Genomic DNA, 13,639 nt, shown 5'->3' with positions numbered 1-13,639 from the left:
TCGCAGCCCCTGGTCCCGGTGACAAGCCCAGTGACCCCCGAGTGCGAAAGACACCCACCGACCCTCGGCTGCAGAAACCAGCAGACTCTGCCACCTCCTCGCGGGCCGCCAAGCCTGGCTCCACTGAAGTCTCTCCATCCGCCAGCCCCAGCGGGGAGTCCTCCCCACCAGCCACTGCCCCCTATGACCCCCGAGTGCTGGCAGCAGGCGGCCTGGGCCAGGGCAGCGGGAGCGGGCAGAGCAGCGTGCTGAGTGGCATCAGCCTCTATGACCCCAGGACTCCCAATGCTGGTGGCAAAGCCACAGAGCCTGCTGCCGACACGGGCACCCAGCCCAAGGGTCCCGAGGGCAACGGCAAGAGTGCCGCCACCAAGGCCAAGGAGCCTCCATTTGTCCGCAAGTCCGCTCTGGAACAGCCCGAATCAGGGAAGCCCGGGGCAGATGGGGGCGCGGCCGCAGCCACGGACAGATACAACAGTTACAACCGGCCCCGGCCCAAGGCCACCCCTGCCGCCGCTGCCTCAGGCACCCCGCCACCAGAGGGCGCCTCCCCCCAGCCTGGTGTGCACAACCTGCCCGTGCCCACGCTCTTCGGGACGGTGAAACAGGCACCCAAGACGGGCTCCGGAAGCCCCTTTGCCGGCAACAGCCCAGCCCGAGAGGGTGAGCAGGACGCTGGGTCCCTGAAAGATGTTTTTAAAGGCTTTGACCCCACTGCCTCCCCCTTTTGCCAGTAGTATTAAGCCAGAGTCGAGTGCTCCCCGCACCCTACCCTTCCCAGGGCAATATTTAAGGGCAGCAGCCAGAGTTGGGGGCTTGGGGGAGGGGGGGGTATTCTTTCTTTTTTTTCTATTTTTTTTTCCCCTTGCCTTTTTTTTTTTTTTTTTTTTTTTTTTTTTTGGTAGTACTTTCTTTGAAACATATAAATTGTACATAACCATCTTCACTTCTGGTCAGCGCTGCGGGGCTCCTAGGCTCCCGGTGAGAAAACCTACGTGTACGTGTGAACAGTCGCGAGTCCCCGGGCCTCAGCCCCAACTGGCACTCCTCCTGGCCTGGCCGGGCCTGATTTTCAGGGACTCCTTAAAGGCTGGGGCCGCGGTCTGGTGGCTGGGGGTCCGGTGGGTTTTCTGGGCAAAGCCTGGCCCCTCTTCCTTCTCCCCTAGCCCCCATGCCCCCAGGACAAAAGGAACAGCAGACATCAAGAAGGCAGTAAACACTGCTCACCCTGTGTTGCGTGAATAAGAAGAGACGGAGCCACGACAGTGGGCAGGACCAGCGTGGAAGCAGGTCCAGGCGCTTCTAGAACCCCATCTCCTCTGCAGTGTGCTGGCAATGATGACCCGCTTCAGGGGCCAGTGGAAGTGAAAAAGTATCAAGAAAGAATGAGCAAACCCTCAGAAGCTGCCTGGGCTGGGAGAGACACAGTCCCTTCCCACTGCTGTCTCGTCCGGATTCACATGGGCCTTCCTGCCATCCTCCGTCCAGAGTGCATCCCTAAACCCGCGCTGTCCAGCTTGTGTCAGAAGATTCCAGGGTAAGAGATGGACCTGGAGTCGGCAGGGCTGGTGTGGGGCGACGTCCCCCAAGAGCTGCCTCCAGGAGGCCGCCTCCGCAGACCACGTGTTCTCCGTCAGTATTAGCCCTCATCCTGTCCTGTCGTGTCACGGCCATGCCTTTCTCCCCTCCTGCTGGGGTCTGCCCTGGGCCTCAGAAGCCAGAGTGCCCAGTGTGCCAGCCCCTCTGGGGACAGCTCAAGGATCCGTGGCGTGGCCACTCCACCAGGCTTCCGACAGGGAACCCTTGGTGGTTCTAGGCAAAGTGTTTCTGCTCCCTCCGCTTTCTTCACACCTCCTTGCACCATATCTTTAGGGCCTGTGGTTTTTGGTGCGTTTGGTTTTCTTCCAAGCTGACAGGTGCATGAGTTCAGAAGCATGTACAGTGTTGGATTTGTGGATACTTTGGGGACAGGGGCCTGAGGAAAGGGTGAGAGACGAGCCAGGGCAAGGAAGGGGCTGCATGGCCCTCTCCAGGAGAGGGACTGGGAACCCACTGAGGGTGGGGGCAAGGAGCCCAAAGCCTGTGTCCTGCTCTTCCCATCCGGCTGAGCCAGGAAGGGAGCAGAGATGCCTGCCCCGAGTGCCCCCACCGCCCCTAAGACCCTGGCCGGGCCTGTCCTGTCCAGAGGAGGTCCACACTACGAACATGGCCTGAAGGGACGGGCCCGAGAGGAACTGGCCGAGGCTGGGTGGCCAGGGTCCTTCCCGCCTGCATGTCAGTACATGCCGACTGTCTCCTGCCCCTTCCCTTCTCATCCCACCGCCTCAGCCGTCTCACCTAAGGTCCCTAACTCTTCCTCGCTGATAATGAGGAAACCTGGTGTCCCAGCCAAAGGGGCCCCCTTCCTACCTCCTTGGGGTGGGAGGTAAACGGGGCTCCTATACCAACCCCCCTCCCCCAGGAGAGAAATGGTGGTTGAGTTTGGGGCCAGAAGTGAGCACAGGAGACGCAGCCCCTTCGTCGGGGTCAGTGTGCCATGATCAGGTTGGTTTGGTTTGTCTTTGTGTCTTTTTGTTTTGTTTTGTTTTTTAAACAATCATTAGTGAGATTTTTCTTCAGCCACTAGAGTTGGCCTTGAAGCAGAGGGCTGCAGCCCTTGATGTTTGTAAAATAAGAAAGAATACACAGTGTGGCCGTGGTTGGGTTTTTTTCCCTCCTTTGAAAATTTTCTTTTGTAAAAGCAAAATTAAATACCTTTTTAAAAAATCTGTGGATGAAATAGAAGCTGGAACTCTCCTCTCGGAACATTCAGCCTAAGAACCTCATGGGACTATGAATTCACCCGAAATTTTCATTTGCCATCAGGCCGAGCTTTTAAAGAAAAATTGTTCTCTAACCAGGATTGTAACAAAAGTGTAAATACTATTTCAGAGTTGAAAGTTGATGGTGCAAATATGTATATAACGTACTGTATTTTTACAATGATTGTCGCATGACTCTATTCCGCCCCCTTTTGTACTCCAGATCTGTCTTCCAGAACCGTCACCTGCCCTTTCTCCTGTGGTCTCTTAATCCAATAATTGTATTACTGCCATTAAAGGATGCAGTTATTTTAAAAAGCCTGCGGGTCTTGTCTCTCCGTGCTGCTCCTACGTCCCTGGCTCCCGAGATGACAAGGGGGTGATGTGCAGCCTTGAAACCCAGTCTGTTCTCAGTGGCCAGTCCCAGGATGACCGTCACGATGACACCTTGGGGATGGTGCCTCCGGACAGCCTCGGCTCTCCTTAGCAATTGGGGACGGCATCCCACGCCTCCTGAGCCGCAGCTCTGGGGGACCCATACGGACATGGTGTGACATGCACCCGGGTGACGGCAGAGGTCAGTGATAGGCTCGGGACAACCGGACTGGCTTCCAGAAGTGGGAGCCCTAACTGCCACTGACAATGTTTGTCATCTCAAAATTCGTCATGTCGAAACCGAGTCGCCCAATGTGACGGCATTTAGAAGTGGGGCCTTGGAGAGGCGATTGGGGCAGGGGGACGGAGCCTCATGAGTGGGGTCAGTACCTTTACGAAAGGGCGAAAGGGAGCCCCCAGAGTACCCTGGCCCCTTCCACCACGTGAGGATGTGGCAAGAGGACGGGCGTCTGGGAACCAGGAAGAGGCTCTTCATGAGACCGTTGGAGCTGCTGGCCCTCGACGGCAGCCTCCAGGACGCTGCAATTTTGTGACAGCAGCGCAGATGGTCACAGACACTAACTGCTTGTAATCAGGAGTCTCCTCTGAGGAAGCCACACTCAGGCTGGGAAGGGACAGGATGTGCGTGGCCTAGAGAGCGGCTATGCCTTCTTTGAACTTACTCCAGTTTCTGGGTGTCAGCGGGCCTCTAATGGTTTTCCATGGCTGCCATGTAAATTTTATAAACCTGGTGGTTTAAAATGCAGACTTGTTGCCTTACAGTTCTGGGAGTGAGACATGTGGCATGAGTCTCACTCGGCTAAAGTCGGATGAGGTCTGCACCCCTTCTGGAAGAACAGACTCTATTTACGGGCTTTTTCCAGCTTCTTTTTTTAATTTTTTTTTTTTTAGGACCACACATGTGGCATATGGAAGTCCCCCAGGCTAGGGGTCGAGTCAGCCTACGTCACAGCCACAGCAACGCAGGATCTGAGCTACACTTGCGACCCACACCACAGCTCACGTCAATGCCAGATTCTTAACCCAGTGAGTAAAGCCGGGGAGCGAACCCAAGTTCTCATGGATACTAGTCGGATTCATTACTGCTGAGCCATGACAGGAACTCATTTTTCCTTCTAGAAGCCACCCACCTTCCTTGGGCTGTGACCCTCTTCTGGCTACAAAGCCAAAGATGTCGCATGTCTGTGACCCCTTCTTCCATTGTCACGTCTCTCCCTGACCACAGCTGGGAAAACTTCTCTGTTTGGTTTAGTTTTTTGGCCAAGCCCGGGGTACATGGAAGTTATGAGCCAGGAATTGAACCTGCACCACAGCAGCGAGCCAAGTCACAGCAGTGACGACATTGATTCTTAACCCTACGAGCCACGAGGGAACTCCTAGTTTCTCTGCTTTTAAAACCCATGTGATTAGCTTGGGTCACCTACTATATGTCTCAGATCTTCGTCACTTCTGCAGAGTCCTTTTTGCCATGTAAATTACACATTCACAGTTTCTGGGATTAAAACAGACACCTTTGACATGTCTTTTTTTTTTTTGCTTTTTAGGGCCATGTCCACGATCTATGGAGTTTTCCAGGCTAGAGATCGAATTGGAGCTGTAGCTGCTGGCCGATACCACAGCGACAGCGACACCAGATCCAAGCCGCGTCTGCAACCTACATAATAGCTCATGGCAACGCCAGATCCTTAACCCACTGAGCGAGGCCAGGGATTGAACCTGTGTCTTCATGGATGCTATTCAGATTCGTTTCCACGGAGTCATGACGGGAACTCCCCATCCCGTCCTTTAATTGGCATCCTCAATATTTCTCAAGGAAGTATTCTCGTGGCCCTTATCCTAGTTGTTGGTTTAAGCAGGTAAGCTCTAGGTCTCTCAAAAATTCGGGGTTCAGGTGTTCCCATCGTGGCGCAGTGGTTAACGAATCTGACTAGGAACCATGAGGTTGTGGGTTCGATCCCTGGCCTTGCTCAGTGGGTTAAGGATCCGGCATTGCCGTGAGCTGTGGTTTAAGTCACAGACGTGGCTCGAATCCCACGTTGCTGTGGCTCTGGCGTAGGCCGGCGGCTACAGCTCTGATTCAACTCCTAGCCTGGGAAGCTCCATATGCCGTGGGAGCAGCCCAAGAAATGGCAAAAGGAAAAAAAAATTCGGGGTTCAATCTCTGAATTTCTTCTCATTTATCTACACTGAGCAAGGATGATGTCACCTATTAACTCAAAACTCCAGTTCAGCTGCAGGAGTCCATCATTTCAGGTAAGAATGTTGGTAGGGCAGGTCCAAGGGTGGTAAAGTCGGTGAACTCCAAGTTCGCCCAGGTTCAGCCCATCTTTCCACACTGCCAGTCGTGATTGCAAGGCCAGGATGTCTTCCAGCCTTCGCCTTCTCACACAGCCAAGTGCAGACACAGGAAAGAAACTCTCCCCACGTATCTCTTTATGAGCAAGGAAACGCGTCCCCGACGTCCCTGGGCAGACTTCCTTTCAGTCTCATTGGCAGGATTAGATTGTGTGCCCTTCTCCCTGTGTTGGTCCATGGCCAGAGTGGTGCAGAGGTCCAATGTCTTGTTCTTAGACTAGTCAAATATGCAGCATCCTGGGGCAAGCCTATGGCCGCTTGGAAGGTGAGCCGGCAAACACCCGCAGGGCTAGTGCAGGGGGAGAACGCGCAGGAGTTGGAAGCTCCAGCTGTGGTACAGCCATCATTCACGTATCTGGGTTGTGCCCCACTCTGCTTCAGATCCACTGGCTGGCACCAGGCTCCAGCAGGGATGAACCGCTGGCTGGGGTGAGGTCTGCGAGGGGAAGGAAGGTGGCGCCTGGGGCTTGGGAGGTTGGCGGGTCCTGGGGACCCTTGAAGGCTGTGTTACACACAGATATGGGCAGGGAAGAGCTTGTATTCAAGTAATGGCTGGAGTCCAGAACCTTCCATCTGTTGGAGATGGATTGAGGGGGCAGCAAGTAGGGAGCCTAACAAAGCAAAAGGATCAGGTGGGCTTGAGACTTACAGCGTAGAGCAGAGAGGGGTTGTGACCAGGTCAGATGTGGCAGGTGACAGAGGTGAGGGGTCAGGACAGGATGTCTGAGGCAGTCCCAGGGGAGGGCAGTTCCTTCCCTGAGATGGCACGTGGGAGGGGAAGGTGGGCTGGGAAGGGGCTGAGGGCAGCTTTGGACCTGGAGCTCTGGGCTGCAGGCTGTGGCCCCTGATCATCAAAGCTGCAGGAATGGACAGCGTCACGCAGGAGACACGTGGAGCCCTGAGGAGCGTTACTATTGGAGGAAGAAATGGAGACCAGACAGGACAGATTCGGCTGGTGAGTGGGGCCAAGAGCGATGCTAAGAGCCTCCCACTGGGAGGTTGGGACCAGCGAGGAATGCTAGGCGTTCCTCAGGTGTCTGCCCTGCCCCACCGCCCAGACCCTGTGAGTACTGACTGTACTCGCTTTGCCATACATTTAGCCATCTCTCCATCCCTCCACGCACCCATCCATCATAACTTCGGATACATTTCAAAATAAGCTTCAGACATTAGAATACCCTAAATCCTGCAGTATGTTTATCATTAATCAGACGTCAATATTTATGTACATTCTTTTTTTTAAGGTGGAATTTTCCATATCATGAAATGCACACATCTTGCATGTGCACTGTGGAGTTTTGAGAATCACATCCATCTGAATACCCCAAACCCCTACCAATCTAGAGAACAAAGTTCCCTCATGCTCCTTCTGGTCAATCCTTGCACTCACCCTCCCAGGGGCAGCCGCTCTTCTGATTTTTTTTTTTCATTTTCAGCCACACTTGAGGCACATGGAAGTTCCCGAACAAGGGGTAGAATCTGAGCTGCAATCTATGCACAGTTGTGGCAATGCAGGATCCTTAACCCATTGCACCACAGCAGGAACTCCTCTGATTTCTTCTTAGATAACTTCTGCACTTCTGGATGGCAGCATCCGGATTGGTGTCTGTATCAGCAGCTCGTTGCTTTCATAGCACTCTTGTGCATCATTGGACAGTGGACCACAGTTGCTCATTCACCTGCTAAGGGACATTTGTCCATTTCTCCTTCGGAGCTGTTATAAATAAATCTGCAGCAAACACTCTCGTACCAGTCTCTGGGCGAACACAAGATGTTCATCTCTCTTGGGTAAACACCTAGGAGTGAGATGGCAAGGTCATAGGGCAGGTGAAGGTTGAGTTTTATAAGAAGCTTCTATGAGTTGCCTGGCACCCTAACGGTTAAGGATCTGGTGGTGTCAGAGCACTGGTTCAGGTCACTGCTGTGGCGTGTGTTCAATCCCTGGCCCAAGAATTTTTGCATGCCATAGGTGCAGCCGCAAATGTATACATACTTATTTATAAAATATATAAATAAACTGTCATCCAAACTGGTCATACCCTATTACACTCCGAGCACAGTGAATATTTCCTGACACTTTAATATATATATTCCTCATGTATTTAATATTAATGTGTTTAATTGTGAAATTCCTGATACATAAAATTAACTTTTTTTTTTTGGCCGCACCCATGGCATGCAGAAGTTCCCAGGCCAGGGATAGAACCCTCACCACAGCAGTGACAATGCCAAATCCTTAACCCACTGAGCCACCAGGGAACTCCTAAAATTAATGACCTTAAAATGAGCAATTCAGTAGCACTTAGTACATTCACAGTGTTGTGCAACCACCAGCTCTTTCTAGTTCCAAAATATTTCCATCACCCCAAAAGGAAACCTGCTTTTTTTTTTTTTTTTTTTTTTTGGCTTTTTAGGGCTGCATCCGCGGCATATGGAGGGTCCCAGGCTAGTAGTCAAACCAGAGCTGTAGCCGAGGGCCTACACCACAGCCACGGCAATGCCAGATCTGAGCTGCATCTGTGATCTACACCACAGCTCATGGCACTGCCAGATCCTTAACCCACTGAGCAAGGCCAGGGATCAAACCCGCAACCTCATGGCTCCTATTGGATTCATTTCCTCTGTGCCATGACGGGAACACCAGGAAAACCGTCTTTGAGTATTACATCTGAAAAGATCCTTTTTCCCAAAAAGGCCATATTCACAGTTTTGGGGGGGTTAGAATGTGAATGTGTGTTTTGGGGACCACCGTTCAAACCCCCTACACTATTCTTTCAGCTGATTCAAGGGATGCAGGCAGAGAAGGCTCTGATGATTCTGTAGGACCTTAACAACCCCCTTTGAAATGTCCTGAAACGCATGTGCCACAGTTGTTGCTAATTAAGTGTTTCTCACCCAGCAATAAAAACTTTGGAGGTCTCGGAGCTCCTGTCATGGTGCAGCAGTAATGAACCCTACTAATATCCATGAGGAAGCGGATTCCATCCCTGGCCTCATTCAGTGGGTTAAGGATCTAGTGTTACCATGAGCTGTGCACAGATGAGGCGTGGATCTGGCATTGCTGTGGCTGTGGTATAGGCTGGCAGCTACAGTTCTGATTGGACCCCTAGCCTGGAAAGTTCCATATCCATATGCCTCGGGTGCGGCCCCCCACACAAAAAAAAAATCTTTGGAAGTCTCCTTTTTTTTTTGGTCTTTTTTTGGGGGCTGCACCAGGCTAGGGGTCAAATCGGAGCTGTAGCCGCCGACCTAAACCACAGCCACAGCAAAGCCAGATCCTTTACCCACTAATTGAGGCCAGGGATCGATCCTACAACCTCGTGGTTCCTAGTCAGATTCACCTCCACTGTGCCACAATGAGAACTCCTGGAAATCTCTTTAGAAGTCATTCTCACCACAATCACTGGATTGTCCCTTATCCATAAACAAGCTTCCGCCCAGAAATGAGACATGATCATTCAATATTCCTAGGAACCCTGCTGGGTATTTGCAAAAAACGCCCCCCCCCCCGCCCCACCCCGGGTGGGGGGAACAGGCTAACTGCTTTTTCTCTCAGCAGTGTTGTCCATGGTGTAACCTGGTGAGCATCTCTTAACAACACTGGGAAACAGTTTGTTAGGATTTGGAGCCTGGCAGCTGTGTTGGTAAGGATGGGTAAGTTTGTGCTACAGAAATAAACTCCCAAATCTCAGTGGTTCATCCAAAGTCAGGGGGCTCTGCTCCTCCTAGTGCCACAAGCACTGTCCCTGGAACAACTTGGCAGTGGAGAAGGAGGTGGAGAGGAGCCCACCAGCTCTTAAATACTTCTCCCCGAGAGCTAAGGACTTGTAAGGACTTGGCTTCTGCCGTTTTGTTTCCTTAGTTAGTTAGGGGCCCAGCCTAACTTCCCAGGGGTGGGACGGTGTAATTCTACTCGGTGGCGGGAGAGGCAGAGAGCTGGAAATATTTGGAGATAGCCCTCCTTTCTCCCAGGCAGCCCTCATTGTTTGCAGGTGCCATTCCAAGGGCTACATCAGCCATCTGAGGAAGTGTGGTGGCCTGGATCACTAACTGCAGGGAGCAGCATTATCTTAAGGCCCAAGTTCATGAGTCCAGAAATCCACTCCCCACTTTGGGTGGAGTCCACACCCCTACAGGTTGCTCCAGCCAATGAGTGAGCTTGGGTGGACGGGACCCAGGGATAGGAGTTGGTGGAGAAGGGGAGAAAGAGAAAACTGATGTCTCTTTTAAGGATCTTAATCTTGTCGGATCAGGGTCCCAACCTATGACCTCATTTAACCTTAATTACCTCCTTACAGGCCCTATCTCGGAGTTCCCTTGTGGCTCAGTGGGTTAGCAACCCAACTAACATCCATGAGGATGCAGGTTCCATCCCTGGCCTCACTCAATGGGTTAAGGATCCCACGATGCCATGAGCTGTGGTGCAGGTAACAGATGTGGCTTGGATCTGACACGGCTGTGGCTGTGGTGTAGGCCGGCGGCTGTAGTTCCGATTCGACCCCTAGACTGGGAACCTACATATGCTGCAGGTGCGGTCCTAAAAAACAAAACATGAAGAAATCAAAGGCCCTGTCTCCAAATACAGTCACGTGAAGGGTTAGGGCTTCAACAATCGAATCTTTGGAATACCGTTCATTCCATAGCACCCACCTCTGACCATCCTACCATATCCCCAGTAGCCCCCTTGAAAGGCAAAAGCTTTCGCATTATTTCTTCTTTCGTCTGCTGGTTACTCTGTTTCTCTCAAAATGTGTCAACCTTAGACATTTCCTATCAACTTCCTGCTCCCTTCCCTTCCCCTTACTTTCAGGCTGCTCTTCTAACATTAAATATTATGACATCTCATTCTCTGTGTCTTATTCTCTCACCCGGCAATGCCCACTAGAATGTTCCACAATGATGAAATGTTCTCTCTCAATTCTATCCCACATGGCACAGGTGGCCAATGAGCTCTCGAGGCATGGCCGGTGCAACTGGGATAATTTTTGATAAAGTTTAAACTTAAACAGCCACCTGTGCGCTGTGGCTGCCGCACTGGCCAGCACAGCTCTGAATGCCAGCGAGCACCCTGGACTTCCCACCTGTTCAAACGAACACAACTGCAAATCCTCCTCTCTGTCTACCTGCCGGTCATGACCGCCCACCTCCTGGCGACTGTATCCCTAGTCAAGCTTGGTAACTGTATTTGTTTCTTGTTGCTACTGTAACAAATGACCACAAACTCTGTGGCTTGAAAACAAGGCAAATTTATTCCCTTAGAGGTATTTTTTGTTTGCTTGCTTTTTGGAGCCTGTGGCATCTGGAAGTTCCCAGGCTAGGGGTCAAGTCGGAGCTGCAGCTGCCGGCCTACATCACGGCCACAGCCACATCAGATCAGAGCTGCATCTGTCCCACATGCAGAGAGGTAGGTATAGGAGCATGGGTCTAAGATACATAGACTGTCTTTCTCATGCCCCAGGCATCTGCTGTCTTCGAGGGGTGCTGTGAAGCCTTCTGCTGCTTGGGCAGAAAGGTAGAGGACCCAGCCCTCACGCGGGGGTGTCCTCAGAGTCACAGTCCAGCTATAGAGGAGGGTCTGCAGTGAGGAGGAGATATGACAGTTGGTGGAGGAGGAGGTGAGGGGGAGAGGACCCCTCCCCACTAAGCCTTGCTTCACCATTGGCACCTCCCTTTCTCCCCAGTGTGTCCCAGGAAGCAGAAGGGCAGGCTCTGAGTCTTCCCAGGAAGAATCTCGACTTCACTCTTCTCTCCCCACACAGCCCACTCTACCAGCTTTATGACTGTTGCTTCTCCTACACTTCACGGATGATCTGATGTGTCTTCATGAAGGGGTCTGTTAAGAATAACCAGTGCTCCAAGCCAGGAGTTAATCTAAGTTCTAAACACAGGGATCACTTCTTGTAGAAGAGGAGCCCAGGAAAGCCTGGAGAGGGAGTGGATGGATGAATGGGTATCCAGGAAAGAGTGAGTTCTCTGGGCTCCTTTCAGGTATATAGGACATAGGATTGCCTTGTACAGTTGTCAAGGTTTCACACTGAGCAAGGCCATCCTACCTCAAGTGGCAGCATTCACATGGAAATTGTAGATTTATAGATTGATTAGGAGAGTTTTCTAGCAGGGCAGAAAGTTCTTGGAGTTCCCATTGTGGCTCAGCAGTAACAAAGCTGACTAGTATCCATGAGGATGTGGGTCTGATCCCTGGCCCCGCTCAGTGGGTTGAGGATCCAACATTGTCACTACTGTGGCTCGGGTCCTCTGGAGAAGCAAAGGTGGAGGGAGAGAGGGTCTTGTGGCCTGGGGGCATAGATGTGAGATCAGAAAGGGCAGTGACTTAAGCTGAGAGACCAGTGAACAATACAGGCTTAGGTCGGGGTCTGAGGGGCAAGGAGAACAGAGCTGCTTTCCAGAGCCTTTCGATCCCTCCGTTTGAACTCCTTATGTCTCATACTCCACAGCTGCCTCGCTGGAAGTGGGCAGAAGGCCCATGTCCACCCCAGGGGTATCCAGGCCTGGAGATGCATACACAGGATGCTGAAGCTGAGCCAAATGTCCAGGAAGCCTCAGGGAATGTAAGAACTCTGGGGTGATGGCAAAGGGCCCCAGCCCCTCCCTGCAGCTTGGCTTGCCCTGACGATTCTGCTTTCAGAGTGATGGTTCTTGGGAAATAGGGGAAGGTGGTCACAGGGTCCAAATTTCCAGTTAGAAGATGAATGCTTTCTGGGGATCCAATGCATGCTGAGTACAGATAATGGTAACTTGAAAGTTGCTAAGATATTAGATATATTTTTTTCTTTTTTTGGCCATGCCTGCAGCATGCGGAAAGTTCTGGGGCCAGGGATCAAACCCATGCCACAGCAGCAACCAGAGCCACAGCAGACAATGTTGGGTCTTTAACTCACTGTGCCACAAGGGAACTCCCTTAAGTCATTTTTACAAGGAAGAGAGTGCCTGGGTAGGGAGGATGAAATGTGGAGAGGTGGCATTTGGTTAAGAAAAATGCTATATATTCCCCATTTCCTAGCATTACCTAAAATCCTATTTAGCCTCTTTTCCATTTCTGCCTATATAAACAGCAGCCAAGTCTGCTGCTGCTTATATGACTTTCATTTTATTTTTATTTCTTCACTTTTTGCTTTTTTAGGGCCACGCCTGTGCCATACAGGAGTTCCCAGGCTAGGGGTCGAATCTGAGCAGCAGCTGTTGGCCTACACCCCAGCCAGAGCAACACCCAATCCAAGGCATGTCTGCGACCTACACCACAGCTCACAGCAATGCTGGATCCTTAACCCACTGAGCAAGACCAGGGATCGAACCTGAGTCCTCATGGATACTAGTTGGGTTCGTAAACGACCGAGCCACAATGGGAACTCCCTGGCTTGTATTTTGTGTTGCTAAAATTCCTGAGCCTGGCCTGAGAACTCCCAGTTCTCTAGAATTAGCATGAAGATTGTCAGAAAGAGATGAAGTGACAGGGGCCAGGATGTCATAAAAGTTGTTAACTTGGGAGTTCCCATTGTTGTGCAGGGGAAATGAATCCAACTAGGAACCATGAGGTAGCTGGTTTGATCCCTGGCCTTGCTCAGTGGGTTAAGGATTCGACGTTGCCATGAAGCTGTGGTGTAAGTTGCAGACGCCGCTTGGATCTCGCATTGCTGTGGCTGTGGGGTAGGCCGGCGGCTACAGCTCCGATTTGACCCCTAGCCTGGGAACCTCCATATGCTGTAGATGTGGGGTTAAAAAAGGCAAAAAAAAAAAAAAGACAAAAAAAAAAAAAAAAAAAAGCAAGCAAGAAAGAGATAGGAGATAGGATTAATGGCCTGTGAATGGTGATGTGAGATTTCTTTTGGGGATGATGAAAACATTTTGAAGTTATATCCTAATGCTGTACCTTTGTGAATATACTAAAAACTAATAAATTGTATATCTTTTTTTTTCCTTTTTTTTTTTTTTGCCACCATGTGGAGTGGCTTGAAGTGGGATCTCAGTTCCCACATCAGGGATTGAACCCAGGCAGCAGCAGTGAAAGCACCCAGTCCTAACCTCTAGGCCACCAGGGAACTCTGAATTGTGCACTTTAAAAAAAATAG

The 13,639-nt window shown here is 51.3% G+C and overlaps 1 protein-coding gene across 1 annotated transcript in view; it reads left to right on the top strand.

The window, feature by feature from the left end:
* Positions 1-3,119, top strand: part of ZC3H4 (zinc finger CCCH-type containing 4) — a 43,772-nt gene extending 40,653 nt beyond the window's left edge. Inside the window, 1 exon segment of the mRNA XM_005664626.3 lies at positions 1-3,119. Within this exon segment, the coding sequence (XP_005664683.3) occupies positions 1-737 (737 nt within the window). The 3' untranslated portion in view covers positions 738-3,119.

The sequence above is a fragment of the Sus scrofa genome, chromosome 6 (assembly GCF_000003025.6).
Source record: "Sus scrofa isolate TJ Tabasco breed Duroc chromosome 6, Sscrofa11.1, whole genome shotgun sequence".
In the NCBI taxonomy this organism is placed as follows: Eukaryota; Metazoa; Chordata; class Mammalia; order Artiodactyla; family Suidae; genus Sus; species Sus scrofa.
Note: the sequence above shows the minus strand (reverse complement) of the source record. Positions and strands in the feature narration are given on the sequence as shown.